The sequence below is a fragment of the Diabrotica virgifera genome, chromosome 9 (assembly GCF_917563875.1).
Source record: "Diabrotica virgifera virgifera chromosome 9, PGI_DIABVI_V3a".
Lineage (NCBI taxonomy): Eukaryota > Metazoa > Arthropoda > Insecta > Coleoptera > Chrysomelidae > Diabrotica > Diabrotica virgifera.
This window is the reverse complement of record NC_065451.1, coordinates 181761296-181784305: the sequence shown is the minus strand read 5'-3', so window position 1 is coordinate 181784305 and position 23010 is coordinate 181761296. Positions and strand designations below refer to the sequence as shown.

At 37.0% G+C, this 23010-nt stretch overlaps 1 protein-coding gene across 1 annotated transcript; it reads right to left on the bottom strand.

The window, feature by feature from the left end:
* Positions 1-995: 995 nt before the first annotated feature.
* LOC126891869 (uncharacterized) lies at positions 996-20033 on the bottom strand. Its single transcript, XM_050661201.1, has 5 exons — positions 19711-20033; positions 16070-16410; positions 4892-5076; positions 3244-3483; positions 996-1119 (listed from the first exon to the last, which is right to left on the bottom strand). Exons 1-5 carry the CDS (start codon positions 19950-19952, stop codon positions 1033-1035), a joined length of 1095 nt encoding a protein of 364 aa, XP_050517158.1. The 5' UTR covers positions 19953-20033; the 3' UTR covers positions 996-1032.
* Positions 20034-23010: the final 2977 nt, after the last annotated feature.

The window sequence follows — 23010 nt, the reverse complement described above, 5'->3', positions numbered from 1 at the left end:
GGACTGTTCCATCGTTTACCCATGCTTCAAGGTGCTGCATATGTAACCCCTAACAACCAATATCATTTTAGACTTCCCAAATATTTCAGTATTTTTTCTGCTGAACTTTATGCAATACTCAAAGCCCTTAAACATGTCAACAAAAACAAAATACCAAAATGCTTGATCCTAAGTGATTCACTCGGTGCTTTACAAACTTTAAATCATGTGTATCCTAAAAACCCCCTAGAGAAAATGGTAAAATCTGAACTAGAAGAGGCTCAAGAAAATTCCAGACGCATTACCTTCATATGGATCCCATCTCATATTGGTATCGATGGAAACGAAGCAGCAGATCAGTGCGCCCGTAAAGTGTCGGAAAGTGTCGAAACAGAGGCAACGGAGTGTCGAAATCTCGCGATGACATAAAATCGTCCTTTAGAAATCTAATCACGTGTAAATGGAACCAAGAATGGAAATATTCACAGACATCTTTAAGAACAATCAAGGATAATGTTTACCCGCGGCTATCGAGAATACGAGCCCGAAAACTTCAAACTGTTATCACACGTCTGCGTATAGGTCACACAAGATACACGCACTCTCACCTGTTTACAAGAGGCGATCCCCCTAAATGTGAAATTTGTGACGAAATAAATAATGTAAAACATTTTTTAATTGACTGTCCACTTTTTGCAAATGAACGAATTAGATTCAATATTCCTAACAACATCAACAAACTTTTAGGCACAGATGGTTACTATGACAATATCGCAAACTATTTAAAATGTATAGGGCTATATTATAGAATCTAAATTACTGGAAGTTATACCTACACTGTATTCTTAATTTAAGATACATACTGTAATTATAGATAATAATATCGATAATTATTTAAAACTCATAGAATTATATTATAGATTGTAAGTTATTGGAACTGTACGCCTACACTGTATTCCCGTTAATCACCTCTTGGTGGATGCGGTAAATTTTCAATAAAAAAAAAAAAAAAAAGATTTTTCAAATTTTAGATGTTTATTTATTAGCCAATGATTACTTGAATATTTTGATTTTTTTATCTTTCTTCTTTCTTTTGTAGGGACCCAATCGTTTTCGAACCATAATACATCTCCACCAGGCCTAAAATCGTAAATGAATATATTATTAAAAAATATCTGGAGTAAATTCGCAATAAAATAATAACTGTGCATAGCAATGTAGCAATAATTTGTCATTTAAGTGCAATTTACTATTTTAGTTGGGAATAAGCCACAATTTTACTTTGAAATTAAATTTATTTGACGTTTCCACTTGAAGTCCACTTAAGAACATCGTTATCAAAATACCTTATTATCTCCACATCTTCGTAAAAATTTGATGGAATTTTGACAAGTGCCAGATTCTCGTGTACCTAAGGTTTATAATCTTCTAAAATTTTTAATAAAGTTAAGATGCCATAAGAAAAATTAAGATCTTTGATCGTTAATAACTCAAAAAGTATTGATTTATTTTAATAACTTGATATAACAAATTTTACTTATAAATTTGTCTCTCTATCGATTGATGGGGTTATTTTTAATAAAATAATTTTCACTCCCGAGAAGGGGTGGCATCCACCCCCAGATTAAAAGCGCAAGTTGCACCATGTGACTTATTTCTTGAGATATCTTCTAACTACTCAGAAATTTTTATGAAAATCGATGGAGGTTCAACGAAATCGGAGATGAAAACCTCCAGTGACTGCACTGTTATAATACAGAGTGTTAGTAAATAAGTATGAAATACTTTTATGACAAAATAATGACAGTTTGCTCTATAAACGTATGTATCCAAATGCTTCGTTTCCGAGATACGGGGTGTTGAAATTTCTATTTCAAACTGCCAATTTGTTTATTGCTCTAAGACCGGTTGAGCTATAAAAATTAAATTGGGTGGGTTTTAAGAGTTAGTTATTGCACATTTTCTGACATACAAATAACAATTTTGTATTCATCATTGGTGCGCCTACGGGTAATGGTCTGAATTTTTTTAAAGAAAAAAATAGTACGCCACTTAGATATTTCAAACTAAAAATTATTTTTGTATTCCACGTTTCATTTATTCCGGTAAAAAAAGAATGTGTGTGTACTTTGTACGCACAAGAAGTTATACTTCTATTATAATATGATTCCAACTATATGTAGGTATATTAATATTAATATACAGGGTGTCCCAAAAGTAGTGGAACGGTCGAATATTTCGCGAACTAAACATTGGATCGAAAAACTGAAAAATACGTGTTCAATAATTTTCAAAAATCTATCCAATGACACCAAACACCAACCCCCACTACACTCCCTGGAGGTGGGGTGGAGGGCAACTTTAAAATCTCAAATGGAAACCCCTAGTTTTTCTTGCATATTTGGATTCGTTACGTAAAAGTAAGCAACTTTTTTTCAAGACATTTTTCCGAACTGTGGATAGATGGCGCTATAATTGAGAAAAACGATTTATCCTGATACCATAGGTAAATTATAGAAACGGTCTAATATCTCGAGAAATAAACTTCCAAATGAGAAACCAAAAAAAAAGGTTTTTAATACTTTTCGAAAACCTATCCAATAACACTAAACATGACCCTCCAACCCACCCCTTGGAGGTGGGGTGGGGGGTAACTTTAAAATCTTAAATAGCAACCCCCACTTTTTATTACAGATTCCGATTCGCCATGAAAAATTAAGCAACATTTATTCGAAACATTTTTTAGAATTGTTGATAGATGGCGCTTTAATTGGAAAAATACGATTTATTAGCGCCATCTATCAGCAATTTTAAAAAATGTTTCGAATAAATGTTGCTTAATTTTTCATGACGAATTCGAATGTGCAATAAAAAGTGGGGGTTGCTATTTAAGATTTTAAATTTACCCCCCACCCCGTCTCCAAGGGGTGGGTTGGAGGGTCGTTTTTGGTGTTTATCGATAGGTTTTCGAAAAATATTAAAAACCTGTTTTTGAAAAGTTACTTACTTTTAGGTAAAGAATCCAAATCTGTAAGAAAAACTAGGGGTTTCCATTTGAGATTTTAAAGTTACCCCCACCCCACCTCCAGGGGGTGTAGTGGGGGTTGGTGTTTGATGTCATTGGATAGATTTTTGAAAATGATTGAACACGTATTTTTCAGTTTTTCGATCCGATGTTTAGTTCGCGAAATATTCGACCGTTCCACTACTTTAAGTACCCCTTAAAGTTTTTGTACACACTGTATACAAAAGTGAAACCCATACCTGTATCACAACTGAAGCCCATTTCACAAGCTTAGCACGTTTACGTCGTAATTCTCTTTCTCTCTTATACTGCTTCCATTCTGCCATTTCTTTTTGTCGTTTCTCAAGTTCATACAAAACTTGTCTATGCTGCACGCAGAGTTTTTCGAGTTTTCTTTGCGTATCAATTATTTCGATCTCTCTTCTCTCGATTTCGTCGTCATAATGCTTTACCAAATAGTTAATTTCATCCAACATATCCTATTAAACATATCCTATTAAAAACATTAGGAGAAGAACAACAAGTTTTAGGTCGGAAAGACCATGCACCAAACGGCATATTTACATTTCGTGGACCTCAAGAAGGCATTTGACAGGGTCAAATTAAAGGATGTTATCCATTTATGGTACGCAAGAGAGGTACCGCTAGGAATAATTAAAACGATTGAAAATATCTACCAGAACAACACAATAAAACTAAAAGCTAACTGACCTAATTGAAGCTGGCAATGGAATAAGATTCCCTGATTCATCTATTGTTCAACCTGGTCAAGTAATAAAAAAATTAAGAACTAAAAAAAGGATGCCAAGTGGGATAAAAACATCTGAAAATAATCTGCTATGCAGACGACGCAATACTGGATGGATGAAGTGGAAGGAAACGAGTGGTGTGTTGTGTGACAGAAAAGTTCCAATGAAGCTGAAAGGAAAATTCTATAAAACAGCCATAAGACCGGCTATGATGTACGGAACTGAATGTTGGACAGTGAAAAAGAAAGAGGAACAGCGAATGCATGTGGCGGAGATGAGAATGCTTAGATGGATGAGTGGAGTGACAAGAAAGGATAAAATTAAAAATGAGTTTATTAGGGGAAGTCTAGGTGTGGCACCAATTGATGCCAAAATGAGAGAGCGTAGGTTGAGATGGTTTGGTCATGTTCAACGTCGAGACGTTAATCATCCAATACGAAGAGTAGCTGAAGTGCAGATTCCTGGAAGGAGTAGGAGAGGAAGACCAAAGAAGACGTGGGGGAGACGATTAGGCAGGACATGCTGGTAAAGGGGATTAATATTGATATGACCCAGGATAGAATTGTGTGGAGAAATGCAATTAGGGAAGCCGACCCCGCATAGGGATAAGGCAAAGAGAATGGTGAATGATGATGCAGACGACGCAATACTAATCTCTAAAGTGAAGATGATTTACAACGTATGCTGCACCAACTTAATATAACCGTTAATTAACAGGATAATGCTAATGACCGAGATGAAATATATGAGAAGAATAGCTGGAGTTACGAAGTTTGAAAGATTCAAAAATGAAAATATAAAGAGAGATCTGAAGCAAGAACTGATAATGAGGAAGATCGAAAACAAACAATTGAACTCGTTTGGCCACATAGAGCGAATGAAGCAGAAGAGACTAACAAAAGAATGTACATGAAGCCAAAATGGGAACAAAAGTAAAAAAGGATGGAAGACATGGATGGACCAGATCCAGGATATAGGTGAAAGGAGACACATGAGTACGAGGGATATGAAGAACCTGGCCACCAATAGAAGCGATTGGAAGAAATGGATAAAAGGCGGAACCCGACATCCGACGCCCTGAAGGGCACTAAGAATTATGAGAAAAATAAGAAGAAGAGTTATTAAGTAAGTTTCTTACACGTCTGCTTTCTTCTATATAACCCTTAAATTTGTGATGACATTTTCTTTCAAGTTCTATGTCTTTCTTAGTGTCGTCGATACGATGTCTATAAACATTTTCTTGCTCTAAACAAGCAAGTTTATTTTGTTCTGCTCTTGTGGCTTCCCATTTTTTAAAATAGTTTACTTCATATCGTCCATACGCTAAAATATTTAATTGGATATAATGTTTAACAACAGTAAAAGTAGGCAGAAGTAGGACATTTTTCAGTTAGTTAGACATTTCATGTTATAATCTAGTGTATCAACACGCCTAACTTCATACGCAACTTTGATGCGAGAATTATAAAAAAATATCCATTGAAATCCAGATCCCGTAATTTTTGGAGCATTATAAAGTGAGTACAAAGACATACATAACTTTTTTTTGTAATTCCATCTTCAATTTACCGTGCACTTCTCGTTAGACTATTACCGATAAGGTAGAGTTGTCGCTATTTTGGGTGGCACCCCACCCCTCTAGACGTATATGTGTATCGCTGATGACGATGATGAGATTGCGCTCTGCATAGATAAGATGGCTTAGTGGGTGCAAACCTTGATGTAGACATGCGATAATTGAGTAGGTATTGCATATACACCGATGGCTCCAAAATGGAAGAAGGTTCAGGATGAGGGATATTACTCCAGATCACTGAACCTTAGTTTAAAATGGGGTATGGGCAAAAATGCCAGCACATTTCAGATTTAACTGGCTATTATAGGATCTCTATAGCCGCAAAAGAGATAACCCGGAAAGGTATAGCCGGTAAAACCATAATTATCTGCACAAACAGCAAAGTGCTACTAGCCCTGAATAGACCAGTGTCACATCAGGGCTAGTAATGGAGTGTGAATGAAAGCATGAACCTAAAACTTATTCACGATCCAAAGCAGCCTGCGTCGTTCAACAGCGGAAGATGGCGCAGAGGTTACAACCCAGACAATATATTTGTCAGCGACAGAATTGGAGACCAGGTGACAAAAATCATTGGAAGCGCCCTCCCAAAGACACAGCACAGACCAATAATTTGTCTTTCCAACGCGGCAATCAGATACGAAATTGTTCCTTTCAAGAGAAGGTTCAACTTTACTAAAGCAAAATGGGAAAAATTCTCTGAAGCATTGGATCAAGAAGTTTCCCAACTAGAACCTTGCCCTGATTCATACGATAAATTTGTAGAAATCGCAAAGCAAGTATCACGGTAATGTATCCCTAGAGGTTGTCGAACTGAGTACATAGCGGGGCTCAATGAAGAATCTAAACCCCAACTTAAAGATATGAACAGCTATATGAAGAAGACCCTTTCTCGGAAGCAACAATATAGGCTGGGGAGGAAATGCTGCATGCGATATCCGCCAACAGAACGGAACGGTGGTGCACGCTGGTCACGAGTCTGGACATGAAACAAAACAACAGACGTGCCTGGAAGCTGATTCGGAATTTTGGCAACGATCCTGATGCTCCGGCAGTCAACATGACCGAAGTCACACCCGATCAGATAGCCCATCGTCTTCTAATGAACGGTAAGACGACATCAAGAAAGAACAAGGTAAGAGCTCAACGGAATATCGACGAAGAAAGAGATGTTCTAGGTACCTCTTTTTGCCTAGAGGAGATGAGAGGCGCGATCCACCAAATGAAAGATAATAAAACGGCTGGCCTGGACGACATACGAACAGCGCAAATAAAGAACTTTGGACTAAAAACCATAGAGTGGCTCGTAAAAATGATGAATTGCTGCATCCATACGTTACAAATCCCTAAAATCTGGAGGAAAGCTAGAGTGGTAGCCCTCTTAAAACCAGGGAAGGATCCGGCGGATACAAGGAGTTTTAGACCTGTCTCTCTTTTGTGCCACATTTTCAAGGCATTTGAAAAAATGATACTGAACCGGATCTCTGAATATGTGGAGACTAAAATTATTCCAGAACAAGCAGGATTCAGACCCGAAAAGTGCTGCTGCAGTCAAATTCTTAATCTCACCCAACATATTGAAGATGGTTTTGAACGGAAAGAAATAACAGGAGTAGCGTTCATAGACCTAACTGCCGCCTATGACACAGTTAATCATCAACGGCTACTCGCAAAACTCTACGAAACTACAAAGGATTTCCGACTAACAAGATTAGTGAAATGTCTCCTCCAGAATAGACGCTTCTAAGTAACGCTCCAGTCCAAGAACAATCGGTGGAGGGACCAAAAAATGGGCTACCACAGGGAAGTGTCCTCACGCCGATTCTATACAACATATACACCAACGACCAACCCATACACCAACAAACAAGACAATTTATTTACGCTGATGATGCAGCTGTGGCAGCTCAGGGAAGAACCTTCAATAAAGTAGAAGTGAAACTGACAGATGCCCTGGGAGACTTAGCTCTATACTACGAAAAAAACCATCTGAAACCCAATCCCACAAAACCCCAGGTATGTGCTTTCCACCTTAGAAACAAGCATGCCCGAAGGCCGCTGGAGGTGGAATGGCGTGGTCAGATGCTGGAACACAACGAGACGCCAAAATACCTTGGCGTCCGTGTGGATAGAACTCTGTCTTACCGATACCACTGTCAAGATGTCAAGAAGAAAGTAAGTGCCAGAAATAATATCATCCGCAATCTAACTAATACAAAATGGGGAGCACAACCACACACTCTCCGCACTTCTGCCTTAGCATTATGTTTTTCGGCCGCTGAGTTTGGAGCACCAGTATGGGCAAACTCTGCTCACGCAAAGAACGTCGAAGTGGCTCTAAATGAAACGGTTCGTATAATATCGGGTTGCCTGAAACCGACACCTATCGAAGAGGTATACCCCATAGCTGGGATTGCTCCACCACCTATCAGGAGGAAGGTCAGGTCAGAGGTAGAACGAAAAAAGCAGGAGACGGACCGAAGATACCCCTTATATGACCATCAAACTCAGCCAAGCAGACTAAGATCTCAAAAAAGCTTCCTGAAAACATCAAGATCCATCCCCGAAGCGCCAGAGACGCGCCGAATACACCTATGGCAAGCGTCAGCTACCGCGACACATTTTCCTCCCTCAGAGGAGGGAGGACGACACAATTTACCGTATCTGACTTGGAAAGCGCTAAACAGACTAAGAACCGGCGTTTCACGTTGTGCTACTTACTACTTACTACTTTACTCCTCTTGATTCCATTTGGAACATAGGGCCTCTACAGTCCCCCTCCATTCATCTCTGTTTCTGGCCAGGGCTTTCACTTCTTTCCATGTTAACCCATTGTCTTCTAGCTCTCTGGTAATATTTCTTTTCCAGGATGTCATTGGTCTGCCTTGTTTTCTTTTTCCAGTTGGTTGGTAATCCAGGGCTTGTTTGGTTATATCATCTTCATTTTTCCTTAATGTGTGTCCAATAAACTTCCATTTGCGTCTGTTTATCGTTTTGGCTATCGGCTCTTGATTAGTTTTTCTCCAAAGTTCCTTGTTACTTATCCGATTGGGCCAATATATTTGCAATATTCGTCTAAGGCATCTATTTACAAATGTTTGAACCTTTTGTATAATCTTTTCTCTATTTTCCAAGTTTCTGCTGCATATAGCAAAATACTCTTTACATTTGTATTAAATATCCTGATTTTGGTTTTGGCTGTTAATCTATTGGACTCCCATGTTTTCTTCAGCATATAGAACGCATTTTGGGCTTTAGTTATCCTTCCATTAATTTCCTCTTCTATTCCACCGCTAGCGTCAATTATGCTTCCCAGATAGCAAAACTTCTGTACATTTTCTACTTCTTCTCCTTCAATGAATATACCCATTTCTCTTTCCGTATTTATCTTCATAAGTTTGGTTTTTCTTGTGTTAATCTCTAGTCCTATTTTTCTTGCTTTTTTTGTCACCTTTTCTGTTTTTTCTGCATATGTTGTCTTTTTTTGGACACCAGACATATATCATCTGCAAAGTCTAGATCTTCAAGCTGACCGAAAGCATTCCATCTAATTCCTGTTTTATTTTTCGTTGCCTTCTTCATGACCCAGTCAATTAAGATCAGAAATATGGTTGGAGATAGAATACACCCCTGTCTGACTCCACTGTCTATGTTGATTGGTTCTGTGAGTTTCTCATTGTGCATGATTTGTGCGGTATAGTTTTCATAGAACATTTTGATAATTCTTATATATTTTAATGGAATTCCATATCTCTTTAATATTTCCCACATTTTTTCTCTGTTAATCCGGTCAAAGGCTTGTCTAAAGTCAATGAAATTTATATAGATTTTGCTCTGCCATTCTATTGTTTGTTCTACAATGTTTCTTAATGTGTTAATATGATCTGTGCATGCTTTATTACTTCTGAAGCCCGCTTGGTTTGGTCTTAAACAACTGGTCTATAGTTTCTTTCATTCTTTCTAGTATCATCCTTGTCATGACTTTACTCACTGTAGAAATAGTGTTATTGCTCTCCAATTGTTGCAATTCGTTTGATCTCCCTTCTTGGGTATCTTTACAATTATACCTTTTTTCCAATCATCAGGTATTCTCTCCTCCTGCCATATTCTGTTTATTAGTACATACAGGATTTCTTCCGATGTTTCTCTATCTGCTTTCAGTAGATCTGTGGTAATGTTATCTATTCCAGCTGCTTTCTCTCTTTTCAGCTGTTGTATTGCTTTACTTACTTCTTTTTTTGTGAATTCCGATTCGGTGAAGTTTAGTTCTTCCTTTATTTCTTCATTTTCCATTTCGTGTTCTATTGTTCTGTTGGCATATACTTCTCTAAAATGTTCGATCCATCTCTTAACTATTTCCTTTTCATTCTTCAATATTTTCCCGTTCTTGTCTTTTACATGCTCAACGTTCATTTTTCCGCGCGAGCTTAGTTTTTTCGTCGTTTTATATAGAGTTCCCATGTCGTTGTTTTTTGCTGCTGTTTCTGCTTTTATTAACAGTTCTTCGTTATATTGTCTTTTGTCGTTTCTCGCACTTTTTTTAACTTCTTTATCTTTCTCTCTATATTCTCTCTTCATTTGTTCCCTATCTCTTAGATCATTTTTTAGCATTTTACATTTAAGTAGTTTCCTTTCGTTTATTTTTTCCCACGTGCTTCTCGATAGCCATGGTTTATTACTTCTTTTTTGTATTCCAACCGTTTCTTTTGCTGCTTGTGTATATACATACTTGCATTTATCCCACAGCTCTTCTATCGTGGCATTTTCTGTGTTGTAAGTTTTATTATATAATTCTCTTAACTTGGTCTTATATTCTTCAGTACTTTCATTTCCGTCTTTGAGCCAGTGAACGTTATATCTTTCTCGTTGTTCCATTGGCGTTTTCTTACTTCTGGCTAGTTTGAGTTTGATTTTGGCTCTAATCAACATGTGGTCGGACCCTATGTCTGCCCCTCTCATTGCTCTAACATCTAAGAGTGAGTGCCTCCATGTCTTATCTATGGTTATGTGGTCAATCTGATTGTGTGTTTGTCCATCAGGGATGTCCATGTTACTTTATGTATGCGTTTGTGTTGAAATATACTTCCACCTATGACTAAACTATTTTGGGTGCAGAAATCTATAAACATGTTACCATTCTCATTAATTTGTCCCAATCCTTCTTTCCCCATTACAGTTTCTCTTCCACTATTATTCGTTCCTATTTTGGCATTCATATCTCCGATTATCATCACAATATCTTTTTTATATTTATTTTGTATTTTATCCTATGCCATCTGTAGCTGTTGGTAAAACTCATCTTTTATGTCCTGTTCCTTTTCATTTGTTGGTGCATATACATTAACAATTATTAGATTTTTATATCTCGCTTTGAATCTAGCCATTATTATTCTATCCGAGATGGCTTCCCATTCTATTAGGGCATTTGTTGCTTCTTTTGAAATCATGAATGCAACACCACTCTCGTGTCGGTCTTTTTCGCCACATTTTCCCGAGTATATAACCGTTTTGGCGTGTTCAATTCTTGTTTTTCCACATCCCTTCTATCTAATTTCAGATAATCCTAATATACTAATGTTATTTTTATCCATTTCTTTTGCCACTTGATGTGTTTTACTTGTTTCAAACATTGTTCGGACATTCCAACATCCTATGTACGTTGTTTTTCTCAAATCCATTTCCGTGGCCATTTTCGTCATCGCGTTATCCGTCCTATTTCCGAGGCTTGTAGAGGTTTCTTTAGCAATGTTATTTTTTATGTGGTGAGGTTGCTAACCTCACGCACAACCCTCCTCCTTTCTCATCCTGGGCTTGGGACCAGGCAATGGTGGAGTTTTCACGTTGTGCTAGTAACCTGAAAAAATGGGGATACCAGGAGGACGATACCTGCGACTGTGGCGCGGTTCAGACCAGCCGGCATCTACTATCATGCACAGAGATGAGAGAGACCTACACAGAAGAAGACTTAATTATAGCAAATTACAGGGCCATCTATGTGGCCAACCATTGGAAATACAGAATTTAAAGTTGTTGGTGTTCCGGGCACGGAAAGTAAGTAAGTAAGTAATGGAGTGTCATGAGTCACTAGCCCAAGTTTCGGATGGTAACAACATCATCCTGAGGTTGATTAAAGGTCACAATGGAAATAAAGGCAACGGCATTGGTGACCAGCTAGCTAGAAAGGCAGCAGGCCTAAGACTCTTACGGCCTGGTGATCTTTTTGGCTGGTCAATTACAACAATCGCGAAAATTGACAAATATCACTCTCACACGCAAACCGTGAAAAGTTGGCAAGAAGGGCCAGGCTGTAGACTTGCGGAGGTAACACTAAGGAACCTTGGGAAGTCAGCATCAGAAAAGTATTTGAAAATGACTAGGAAAACCTACGCTTGAGAGTTGATTTTTTAACTGGCCATTGCCAACTAAGCAAACACCTCCACACACTGGGGCTAGTAGACATACCCAAGTAGCACCGAACTGGTTTATTAAGTATTTTAAGGATGCTTTAAAACTGTAGAATAAAACTAAAATTAAAACTATTTGGTTTTTAAGTAAACCTTAAGGTTACAATAAAACCGCTTTCAGCATACAATGAGCCACACTGAAGGAGGTCAATAAAACCAAAAATAAAAACCTTCTTAAAACTTTGTTTTCTTAACCTTCGGATGACCAAGCGGGGGAAATTGTGACCCCAGCGTATGTTTTTTTTTAATAAATTCAAAAGTATTTTTAATTTTTAACTCATTATTTTTTTATTTGACTTTAATATCATTCTAGATATCCTCATATTTTGAAATAAAAAAAATTCCCTATATTTTACGAATAAAAAATATATTCTGAAGTTGATGTTTAGTAAAATAGCGTCTATTATGTGTAATTACAAGTAGTTTTACGCTAATGACGTCGACTTTGCAAAGTAATAAGACACTTACTCAACATACACACTACACATGACACTAATACTCATTTTGTGACTGGCTGAATGACATAAAGTCCATGCCAACAAAAAAATTAAAAATTAAAAAAGAAACTATTTTTTTGTTAATTGTCATTTTTGACATTTTTGACCTGGGGTCATCCCCCCCCCCCTTGGTCATCCGTGTAACAAAAAAAGGTTGGTCATCGGAAGGTTAAGCAACTGGTTTTAAAACTGCCGTGAAGGTACCTTTAAAACCATGTTAAAAGACACTTTAAGTGCATGCAGTTTTATAGCAAACTTGAAAAGGTTTCTTAAATGGAGACTTTTAAAGACAATTTACCTTATTATAAACATAAACTCTAAATTAAAATGACTCTTTAAAACCATATACTCCATATAGGCCAACAAATTTTTACATGTCTATGATAGGTATAGTCTGTTCGCTAAACTCAGACGCAACTGGCTACATATTTTAGTCGATAATTTTTTTGTTTTTTGCCAATTTTGTAAAAATTTGCAAAATTATTAACTATTTAGTGATTATTAACTATTTAGTAATTATTTTTTGCCAATTTTACTAAAATTGGCAAAATTACCGACTAAAATATCTAGAAAGTTGCGTCTGAGTTTAGCGAACAGACTATAGATACGTATTTGTAACCGTAAAATAATAAAAAGTAGGTACTTAATTATTTCGGACTGTCAAGGTAGAAAAACACTTGCGCACCCAACGTTATTGATAATGTTAACAAAAATAAGTCTAAATAACTCACCTGTCCTAAAATTTCTGGCTTTTGGCGATTAAAAAGTAATAATAAAAAAATTTAAAAATGAATAACCATTCTCAATGTCGTTGCAACACGAAACTACAGCCGCGCGATATTCTAGTCCAATCAGAGAGTACCGCAAGCACCTCTACCGGTTTCGAAACTTATTAGTCTCTCATCAGGAGGCACATATGCTGCTCTCCCCGATCCAACCAAAACAAACCCCGGCGTGCAGTCACGGATCGCAACGAACGAAATGGCATAGATGCCCTAGCGGCAACTGCTATCAAAAGTCTAAGTTTTCACTCTAATGGCATATAAAGCAACATAATGCTACTCTATATCCCACCAGAATGAAAACAATGGGAACCTTCTCTGGTTACACCTCCGAGGCTTCTACAATTTGCAAGCCATACGGATGCCGAGACTAAGGAAGATGAGGGAATTTTACAATATATAATTCACGTCCCATCTGCTCAGCGCGGTAAAGTTCCAACGAGAATAGTTCCCTTTGTACTCCAAACAGAGTAAAGTAAATCAAAAATGAATAACCAAACAATAATTGGTTATTCATTGTTTATTATTATCAAATCAATAATTGGTTATTCATTTTTGATTTACTTTACTCTGTTTGGAGTACAAAGGGAACTATTCTCGTTGGAACTTTACCGCGCTGAGCAGATGGGACGTGAATTATATATTGTAAAATTCCCTCATCTTCCTTAGTCTCGGCATCCGTATGGCTTGCAAATTGTAGAAGCCTCGGAGGTGTAACCAGAGAAGGTTCCCATTGTTTTCATTCTGGTGGGATGTAGAGTAGCATTATGTTGCTTTATATGCCATTAGAGTGAAAACTTAGACTTTAAAACAAAATTTAATCCGAAAAATATAAATTTGAAAGAAAAATAATTTTATCTAAAATTTTACTATTTTAAGGTTAAAATAAATCAAATTGATGTCTTTAAGTAGCTTATTTATAATTTTTATATAAGCCTTATCACAGCATAGAAAACGCAACAGCAGTGACACACTAGTAGGCGAGAAAAGTTCGCGCACTATTACTGCGCAGATCGTCGGCCATTTTGTGCGTAGTACCAGACAATGTAGAAAATCGACAATGTTGCCGATTTATACATAATTATCAGATTTACTTAACTTTTATGACATTCATATTTTTTAACATAATTTTATACGTATGCCTGTGGGAATTATGTCAATAATTGGGACATAACACAAAATATTGACGATGAATGGCGATTGTATTGTTAATCTTTTGCATAAATTCCAGAAATTATTCAAAAAGAATCTCTTACGGGTAATAAAGTTGGTGACATCGGCAACACTGATGAACCAACACATCACATCACCACTGAGATGTACTACGCGAAAAATGGCGACCCTGTACTTTTCAACTTCAAAGGCGGCATCAGGGAGTGTCCTTGCTGGTTTCGTTTATTATGCTGTGGCCTTATATTGTAATCTATCTGTTTTTATTGTGCTACTTGGGTACCTCTGTACAGAAGTGTGAACGAGACGACGAAACTGTCGAGCGTGGCCTATGTGAATGTCCGGCGTCAATACGAGTGTATGCGTTCCGCGGGCCTTGACCTTGGCCTACACCAGGGGTTCCCAACCTTCTAGCTACTGCGTACCACTTGAAATATTTTGAAGATTTTGGCGTACCACCAAACATCGGGTGGGGGGCGGCATGAGAAACGAAGGAAATTTTTTTAGAAATATATCTACTAATTATTTCTAATTCTAATTCTTCTCGATGTATGACGGACTGTCTACTTAGGCATTCAGGAGCAATTTTCTTTATTTTTGCTGCTAACCCTGTCAATTTACCTGACATATGAGTGTTTGATTCAAGTGGTTTGCAGAACAAAAATTCTTCTTCTGTAACTTCTTCCTAAAAAGTAAAAATCAAAACGTACAAATACTGTAGCTGTGCTATATTTGTTATATCGGTGCTTTCACCTACTTGAAGTGCAAAATATGTGCATTCTTGAAGTTTTAAACAAAGTTGTTCTTCAATATTGGAAGACATATCAGTAGTTTGCCTTTTCACTGTGTTGTTTGACAATGTTTTTTAAATTTCTTTGATTGCCTTTTCTGCTAACACGGTTTGGACCATTTCCACAGAGGCCGGTAGTAAAAGGGCCTCACCTATTGTATGAGGCTTCAGGCTTTCCATCCTTTGCAATTATACACCTAGCCAGGTAGGATGCCTCTATTAAGTTAGTATCATATTTACAAAGAAGGTCATGCATTTATTTTCTTTCGTAAAAAAGTAGGTTCTCTTCTAAAAAAAATTCGATTAGCTTACCAACCACAGCAGAGTACTTTGTGTGTTGGTGACGTATCAGCATAGAAGGCTTCATGCTTTGATTCGAAAGCGTTTCGAAACAAGTAACACGTTAAAGAATAGGATTGTTACTATTTTCTGTGCCAGAATTCACTATAAAACCACACTGTGTAAGTAGGTTACGTGGTATTTCCGATTGGCTGGCGGTTTGGGTTTTTTAACACTATCCTTTGAAGTCCCAAAGGTCATCCAAACTGCTTTATAGCTTAATATGGAAGCACAACAACTGCACTGGCACTTTCGCAGACAGGGGCCCATTGTAATCGCTTGTTTCACCCACATGACGCGTACCACTTGAAATCTTGCCGCGTACCACCAGTGATACGCGTACCACCGGTTGGGAACCCCTGGCCTACACCATCCGACATAGGGAAGAAGCCACCTGGTAATTTGTCTACCTTCCTGGAAATGGCAGGATGGACAATGAACTAAGGACGACAGCTCTCTGGAAGGATGCACAATGTGTCTATTGTGGCCTAAGTGCTGTGGGACTTTAAGCCGATGTCAGATTATGCGTTTTGACCGGATGCGTTTCCGCCGCATCCGGTGAAAACGCATAGTGTGACAGATCGGTCCGGTTGCGTTGGAAACGGAGGCGTTTTCACCGCATCCGGTCAAAACGCATAATGTGGCATCGGCCTAAACTCGCCCTCCCTAATCTACAGATAGAGAAACATAATACTTACCTATAGCATTTTCTATAGAAAATTTTAAATATTGAATATTATCAAAAGTTTTCTCCACATTATTTAATCCTTTGGCTTTTTCGCTGTTATACTGTTGTTTTAAAAGCTTGATTTCCAGACTTTTTGTTTTTTCGTTTTCAAACAACATGTCGTCATCTTTCGTCATATTATTAATAGCGTTAAGAAATCCTTTTAAAATTGGAAACTCCTCGCTGTAGCTTAGTTTTTTCGCTGTTTCTCGAAAGACGTTTATTAGTTTGTTAATGTCTATGGCCAGTTTATCGTGGTTTATTCCCCTGGAAGGAAGCCTTTTCTCTGAGTGATCTTCTGTACCAGTAAACCTAAACATCATAAAAGATTAATTAATGCCTGGTTGCACCAACAGATCTTAAGCTTAAGACGCGCCTTAAGCTCAGATTACTAAACATATGCGTTTCACCAATGAGTCTTAAGGTACGATTCCGACAACGACTGCAGACGGCAACTGTCGACATCAGTTGCAGTTATCGCCGTGACAGACGTCACTACTTTGCACTATTAAATTGTATGAGACTGGTTGAATGGACAAAACAGTTTAAAATTAAAGGAAAATGGTACCAACAATGCCAAAGTGATTTTTCTACAAACCCTTGGTTCCACAAATTCACATTTGTGGATCGAAAGCACTTGACATCAATTATTAGAATGCGCACGGGTCATTGCCTCACACCAGACCATTTGTTTAAAATCAATTGTAGTGATACTCCTTCTTGTAAATGTGGACAAATAGGAAGTATAACTCATATGTTACTTTAATGCCTAATTAACAAAACAAATCAATTTGACCTGTACCTATCAGGAACTTGTTAATATAGAAAGTCCAACCCCCATTTCAATACAAAATCTCCTACATAATATTAATGACCAAACCTTAAGAAAGATCATTCAGTTTATAACAATATTTCAAATTAAAATATCAAATAGTTATTTGACAATCATAATACAATGAATTTAACGAAGGGAATATGTCAAAATTCAGACCCTTTGAAAAGAGGATTCCTTTCCAATTACAATCTAAATACGAGAACTGGCCAAGTACCTAAGAGGTGGAGACCAAGAAACTAAAAGAAGAAGAGACTGGTTCCGACATTTGAAGCTGCAACTGCTGTCCGGCAGAACGTCAGTTGCTAATAATTATACAAATTAATAGTGCAAAGTAATGACGTCTGTCATAGTAACAACTGTAACTGCCGTCGTTGTCGAAATCGTACCTTTAGATCAATTTTCAGCTTGCCACAATGGAGTGCCACGTGGATTGAATCTTAAAATTGATCTCAGTTAAGACGTGCTTAGATAAAAATCGAAAATTATGGATCTATAAGCCGAGCTGGAGCTTAAGATTTGTTGGTGCAACCCATAAGGGGCTAAGTCTATAATAATTCAACCCAAGAGCCACAATCTCTCTCTCTCTCTCTCTCTCTCTCTCTCTCTCTCTCTCTCTCTCTCTCTCTCTCTCTCTCTCGTAAGAATGCTGCTCTCTCTCTCTCTCGTAAGAATGCTGCGATGCTACGTCTTCTCTGTCCTTAGTTATGGTGTTGAATTGTGGATTTTGAACGAAGATATGTGCAGAAAATTGGAAACATTTGAAATGTGGCTATATCGGATGATTCTTAGGATGCCGTGGACACAAATGGGTGTGTGGCCTGGTCACAAATGCGTTGCTTCAGATATGCTAAGGATTGCCATGATAATCGCTAACATTCGTCACGAATAGGTACACCCAGAAGAAGATCCCATCTCATCTGTGATCTTCCTCTTGGTCTTTTGCCTTCGTATGGTAGTGATGTTGATTATAGTTTCTCTCGAGTATTCGTTACAAATCGTTACTTTTGTCTCACAATAAAACACTGAAAACTTTTGTTTTCTATACTTCCACAAAATTTATTATTTACAACTATGTGACTACAGCTGTTTCGGCAGAGTGCCTTTCTCAAGTGATATAATTTACAATGTTGTAGTCACAGCTGTAGTCACCAGCTGTAGTCACATAGTTGTAAATAATAAATTTTGTGGAAGTATAGAAAACAAAAGTTTTCAGTGTTTTATTGTGAGATAAAATGAACTTCCATCAAGTAACGGTCGAATCCATCAATTCGTTAGGTACTTTTGTATAAAGTAATCATTTACAGTATTCGTTACTTTGATTACTTTTGTTACTTTTGTATTTGAGTACTGGTAATCATATCGAGAATCGTATTTCTTAATAGGTACAAGGTATATCTCAGTAGGTTCTCAGTTACAGGTATTTTGTATAGCTAGATAAAAATGTAGGGTTCTCGCTTTCGATCTTTGTTAATGACGTACATTACATATTTTACGTATACCATTATACCTCGACCTCCCTCTGTTCCATCTTCTATCTTCTCCTCACCCTCACACCCTTAAAATGCTTCATACCGATAACGATATTCGATAACACTCGTAAAATACCGGTCCCGTCCTTTACTCGCTGGGATACGATTGGTAGAAAGTAATCAAGTGTACTGGTTGTAGATACAATAGTCGTTACTCGCTCTGATACGATTGGTACGAAGTAATCAGAGTAATCAAAGTAGATACAATAGTCGTTACTTGCTCTGATATGATTGGTACGAAGTAACGAAGTAATCAGAGTAATCAAAGTAACGATTTGCCTCTCTGTATAGTAATCGTTACTTTCGGTATTCTTAACCCTTAACTACAGACATCCCAATATTATCACGTAACTACAGACTCCCGGTATTTTTTACCGGTCATTATAAAATAGAGTCAAAATATAAAGTTAATAACAAAAAACAAAAACGTTTTGCATTATGTGTTTTTATGGAGTCTCTAGATATGGGAAAAATGGTAAAATGAGTGATTTTAATAATATAATACAAGATTTTTGAAGAATAATCTATTAAACCAGAATTTTGGTAACATTTTTGGTCTATTGAAACAAACGGCCATAAATGCTATGGACAAAAATTTAAACTTTTTTTTAACAAATAAACGTAACATAGAATCACAAAGGAAATATAAAATAGCATCCACGAAAATTTTTACATCCATGAAAAAAAATCTGCAAGGGGTAAAATTGTAATAAAATTAAATAGCAATTCCATTTTTGCAAAGTGGCCTCAAAATTTTTATCTTCAAATTTAACCTTCATTGAAGGTCCAGGATGTCTTCCACAGTCCATTTCTTTACTTATTCCCCAAAAACACAAAAAAATATTGTAAACATTTCAGATTTACAAATATAGTACCTACTCATATAAAAATACTCCCTTAACACAGACATCCGGTAATTTTTACCGGTTAAGATTTTTGATGTGTACCAGAAAAGAAAATATTTATAATACACAATACACGCTTTGACTAGCATTGTTATACAAACTGCCCGAGAGGTACAGAGACACATGAACTTGTAAGTTGTGAGGTTACCACGAAATCCACATTTTGGGAATGCCCGCCGGTAAAAAATACCGGATGTCTGTAGTTAAGGGTTAAGTAACGAGTACTTTGTAACGAATAGTTACTTTTTCAACATCACTATTGTATGGTCTCCAATATTGCAGTGTGGCGTTTCAATTTTACCTAATTCATACATTTTACATGATTTATTATAATGGTACTTACCTTTCCACGACATCGCTATATCTCAAAAGATTTTCATCAAAGGATATATTATTTCGAGTATTTAAAGTGCGCAAAATATGAAGGGTGTGTAACGTTTCCACTAGAACGGTCTCCAAAGCTGCTACCATAAGGTTTATTTGACCAATTAGTTGAGACGCTCGATTCCATTGGCTGTCTGGATGTGGATAAACTTTTTCAAATTCATTTTTCTGGGAAGACTTATCACTTTTACTCCCAGACATGTTACAAAAAAACCAACAAAAAAATTAAACCAACATGACAAATTCGATGTCAAAACAGAACTAAATGTGTCTATTATTTGACATTTTTTGTTAAATGGGAATTGCAAATAAAGGCGGCTGCGTTGTCTTTACTGGCGGTATGTTGGGCGAGTATCGATCTGACAAAGATGAGCTTTTCTATTCTCATGTCCGGTCGGCACATAGAGTAGGAGAAAGCAAAGGGAGCATAATATGGATAAAAAGCTTCAAGAGATTGAAGACCATTATATTAATAACAATGTAAGAAACTTCCACCAGGAGGTGAAAAGGAGGAGTGACTAATATGCAAGAAAACAGAATTACTGCAAGATTAAGGAAGGGCACGTAATAGGAGATAAGCAGGAGAAGGTAGATGGCAGGAGCATTTTAAAGAGCTACTTAATGAAGAACCGGATGGAAGTGATGATCGGCATCGTAGAGGAAGTTAACGGCCCGGCGGAAACAATGAAGACTCCAACCGGGGAAGAAATAAGAGAAATCATATAATATAGCATGAAAAGCAACAAAAGTGGGGACAGCAACGGTATTACTGCAGAATTAATCAAGCATGGGGAGAAAAACTTATAACGCGGATATGTAGCCTGCTCGCGAAAATCTGGGAGCGAGAGCAATTGCCGGAAGTATGGAGAGAGGCAGTAGATGTCCCATTCATAAGAAGGGAGATAAAGCAGTGTGCGAAAACTACAGTACAGGGGTATCACTCTTCTAGACGTAACATATAAGGTACTCCCCAGAGTCATAAGAAGCAGACTGGAAAGGCACTTAAACGAGTAGGTTGATGAATACCAGGGAGGATTCAAAAAGGGCAGATCTACCATAAATAAAATATTATTGTTGAAAATAATTCAGAGCAGTACGTACGAGCAACAGTTAAATCTAAACCTCATCTTTGAAAATTTCAAACAAGCTTACGATTCTGTGATAAGAAGGCGTCTATACCAGACCCTAAGGGTACTTGGAATTCCGGAAAAGATGATCAGACTAGTAAAATGACTTTAATGAAGACCGACAATAGAGTAATGATAGAAGGAAGCCTAACAGGAAAATTTGAAGTTAAAAGGGGATTAAAGCAGGAAGTCCGCTGTCCACAGTAATCCACTTGTCCTATATTGAGACATAGTGGATAGATAGGATTTATGACAACAGAAGTCAGGTTCTGGCCTTTGCGAGGAAGTAGTGCTAATGGCAAGAGCTGAAAGGGAACTGCTGAGAATTTTCCAACTCTGAAGGAAATGTTAAGTAGCATGGACTGCGGATTAATGAGAAAAAACACAGTGTATGGAAATACGACAAACCGCATTTGAAAACACACAATTGAAGACAACCACAAACAAAAGAGTAAAGAGTATTGCTTCCAAACAGTGACGGAGTTTGAGTATCCAGGACTAGCTCTAACAAGTAAAGGGGAAGAAATCCAAGAAATTGAGATAGTGTAGGAAACAGAGGTTGAATCTCGCAAAATGAACACAAGTCCGGTTTTATTTTTTTTTTCTAGTATATCAAGGGGAGCTTATTATGAAACTAACTTTTTCTTAAAAAATTTCGCCCCGGAACCCTCCTTTTTCATCCCTTTAACCCTTAAACGCCCAACCTTTTTTAGGTTCCATGTACGCCTAAGGGTGGGTAAAAAATGTCCACCTCGAAAATAGCTAATATATTTATTGAGAGTTGTTGAAAATGGATTAAACTTAAGAATCTTATGCTTAATAAACCCAGCATCTTCTAAAATATTAATATAAACAATTTACAAACCTTACAACAAAATTACAATGTACATCAAAATTAACATACCAGTAAAAGCCAGTAATTCAGATTTGTCGATTTTCTCCATATTCTTTCTTTCAGCCTCCTAATTGGCGGATAATTATGTAGATTATGTAATTATACATCGATAATTATATGGATTATCTTCCTACCAACGAGAAATTATATAGAAACCTTTAGTAACAAGTTTTGCCAAGGGTGTACTTTTTATGCCCATCCATATTTAACTCAAGATGCTGCTTTTATTTTCAAAAATATTGGTAGAACCAAATTAACATTCGATAATGGGCTGTCTTTTTAACAATAAATAATTAAAAAAAAAAATTTAAACACGTAATAAATATGTTACAAGGGAATACGCATTAGGTGGACATTTTTTACCCACCCTTGGGCGTTTAAGGGTTAAAGGGGGTAATGTGTGGTTTTTGCGAAACGTAGCCCTTCCTGTACGATTTGCAAAAAATTTATTTAATAGTAAAATGAAGAAAATAAAGAAGAAATAAAGAAAATAAATATTTCCTATTTATCTCCAGACAGCATATGTCTATCACCCACCGTTTAGCGGGGGTAGCGCCCCAAAGTTGACAAATTTTTAAAAAAGATGTTTTAAAAAAAATTATTTTTCCCTAACTATAATGAAAATTAAGAAGAAATCCTGCGTCATTTAATCACAAATAAGTGGCTGATTTTTGGTATAGGTTTCATTTAAGGCCAATTGCAAATTTTTTAATTACAGGGTGTTACATTTTAAAAAAAACCCCTTTTTATACCATCTGAACCGCCTATGCTAGATAGGTCTGGATCCCGCGTATGAAAAAAAAGTTGATTAATAGCAAGCTGAAAATTTGTTAATAGCTTAAGGGTGTCTAGTCGGACAAACTTTGATATATGGGAACACTGGAACAGGGGAAGTTTTAATTTTGGAACAGGTTAAAAATTTGGAACGGTCAGACCACGAAAACGGCACATGTATTTTGTCCGACAGAACAGCCTTAAACTCTCCGAACAGAGATTAAACTCTCATGCAAAAATCAGACTGCTATTTATCACCAAATAGGCGTTTTAATGAGTGGAACATGTAGAATATGTCAAATGACAGGAATTATGACAGGTGATAAATAGCAGTCTGATTTTTGCATGAGAGTTTAATCTCTATTCGGAGAGTTTAAGCCTGTTCTGTCGGACAAAATAAATGTGCCGTTTTCGTGGTCTGACCATTCCAAATTTTTAACCTGTTCCACAATTAAAACTGCCC

Bases quoted from the DNA above. Each gene is read 5' to 3' on its own strand.
- LOC126891869 (XM_050661201.1), bottom strand. From the start codon at position 19,952: ATGTCTGGGAGTAAAAGTGATAAGTCTTCCCAGAAAAATGAATTTGAA. The intron at 16,411-19,710 runs GTAAGTACCATT...TATGATGTTTAG, and splicing joins TATAGCGATGTCGTGGAAAG to GTTTACTGGTACAGAAGATC. The intron at 3,484-4,891 runs GTAAGAAACTTA...TATGTTTAATAG, and splicing joins ATATAGAAGAAAGCAGACGT to GATATGTTGGATGAAATTAA.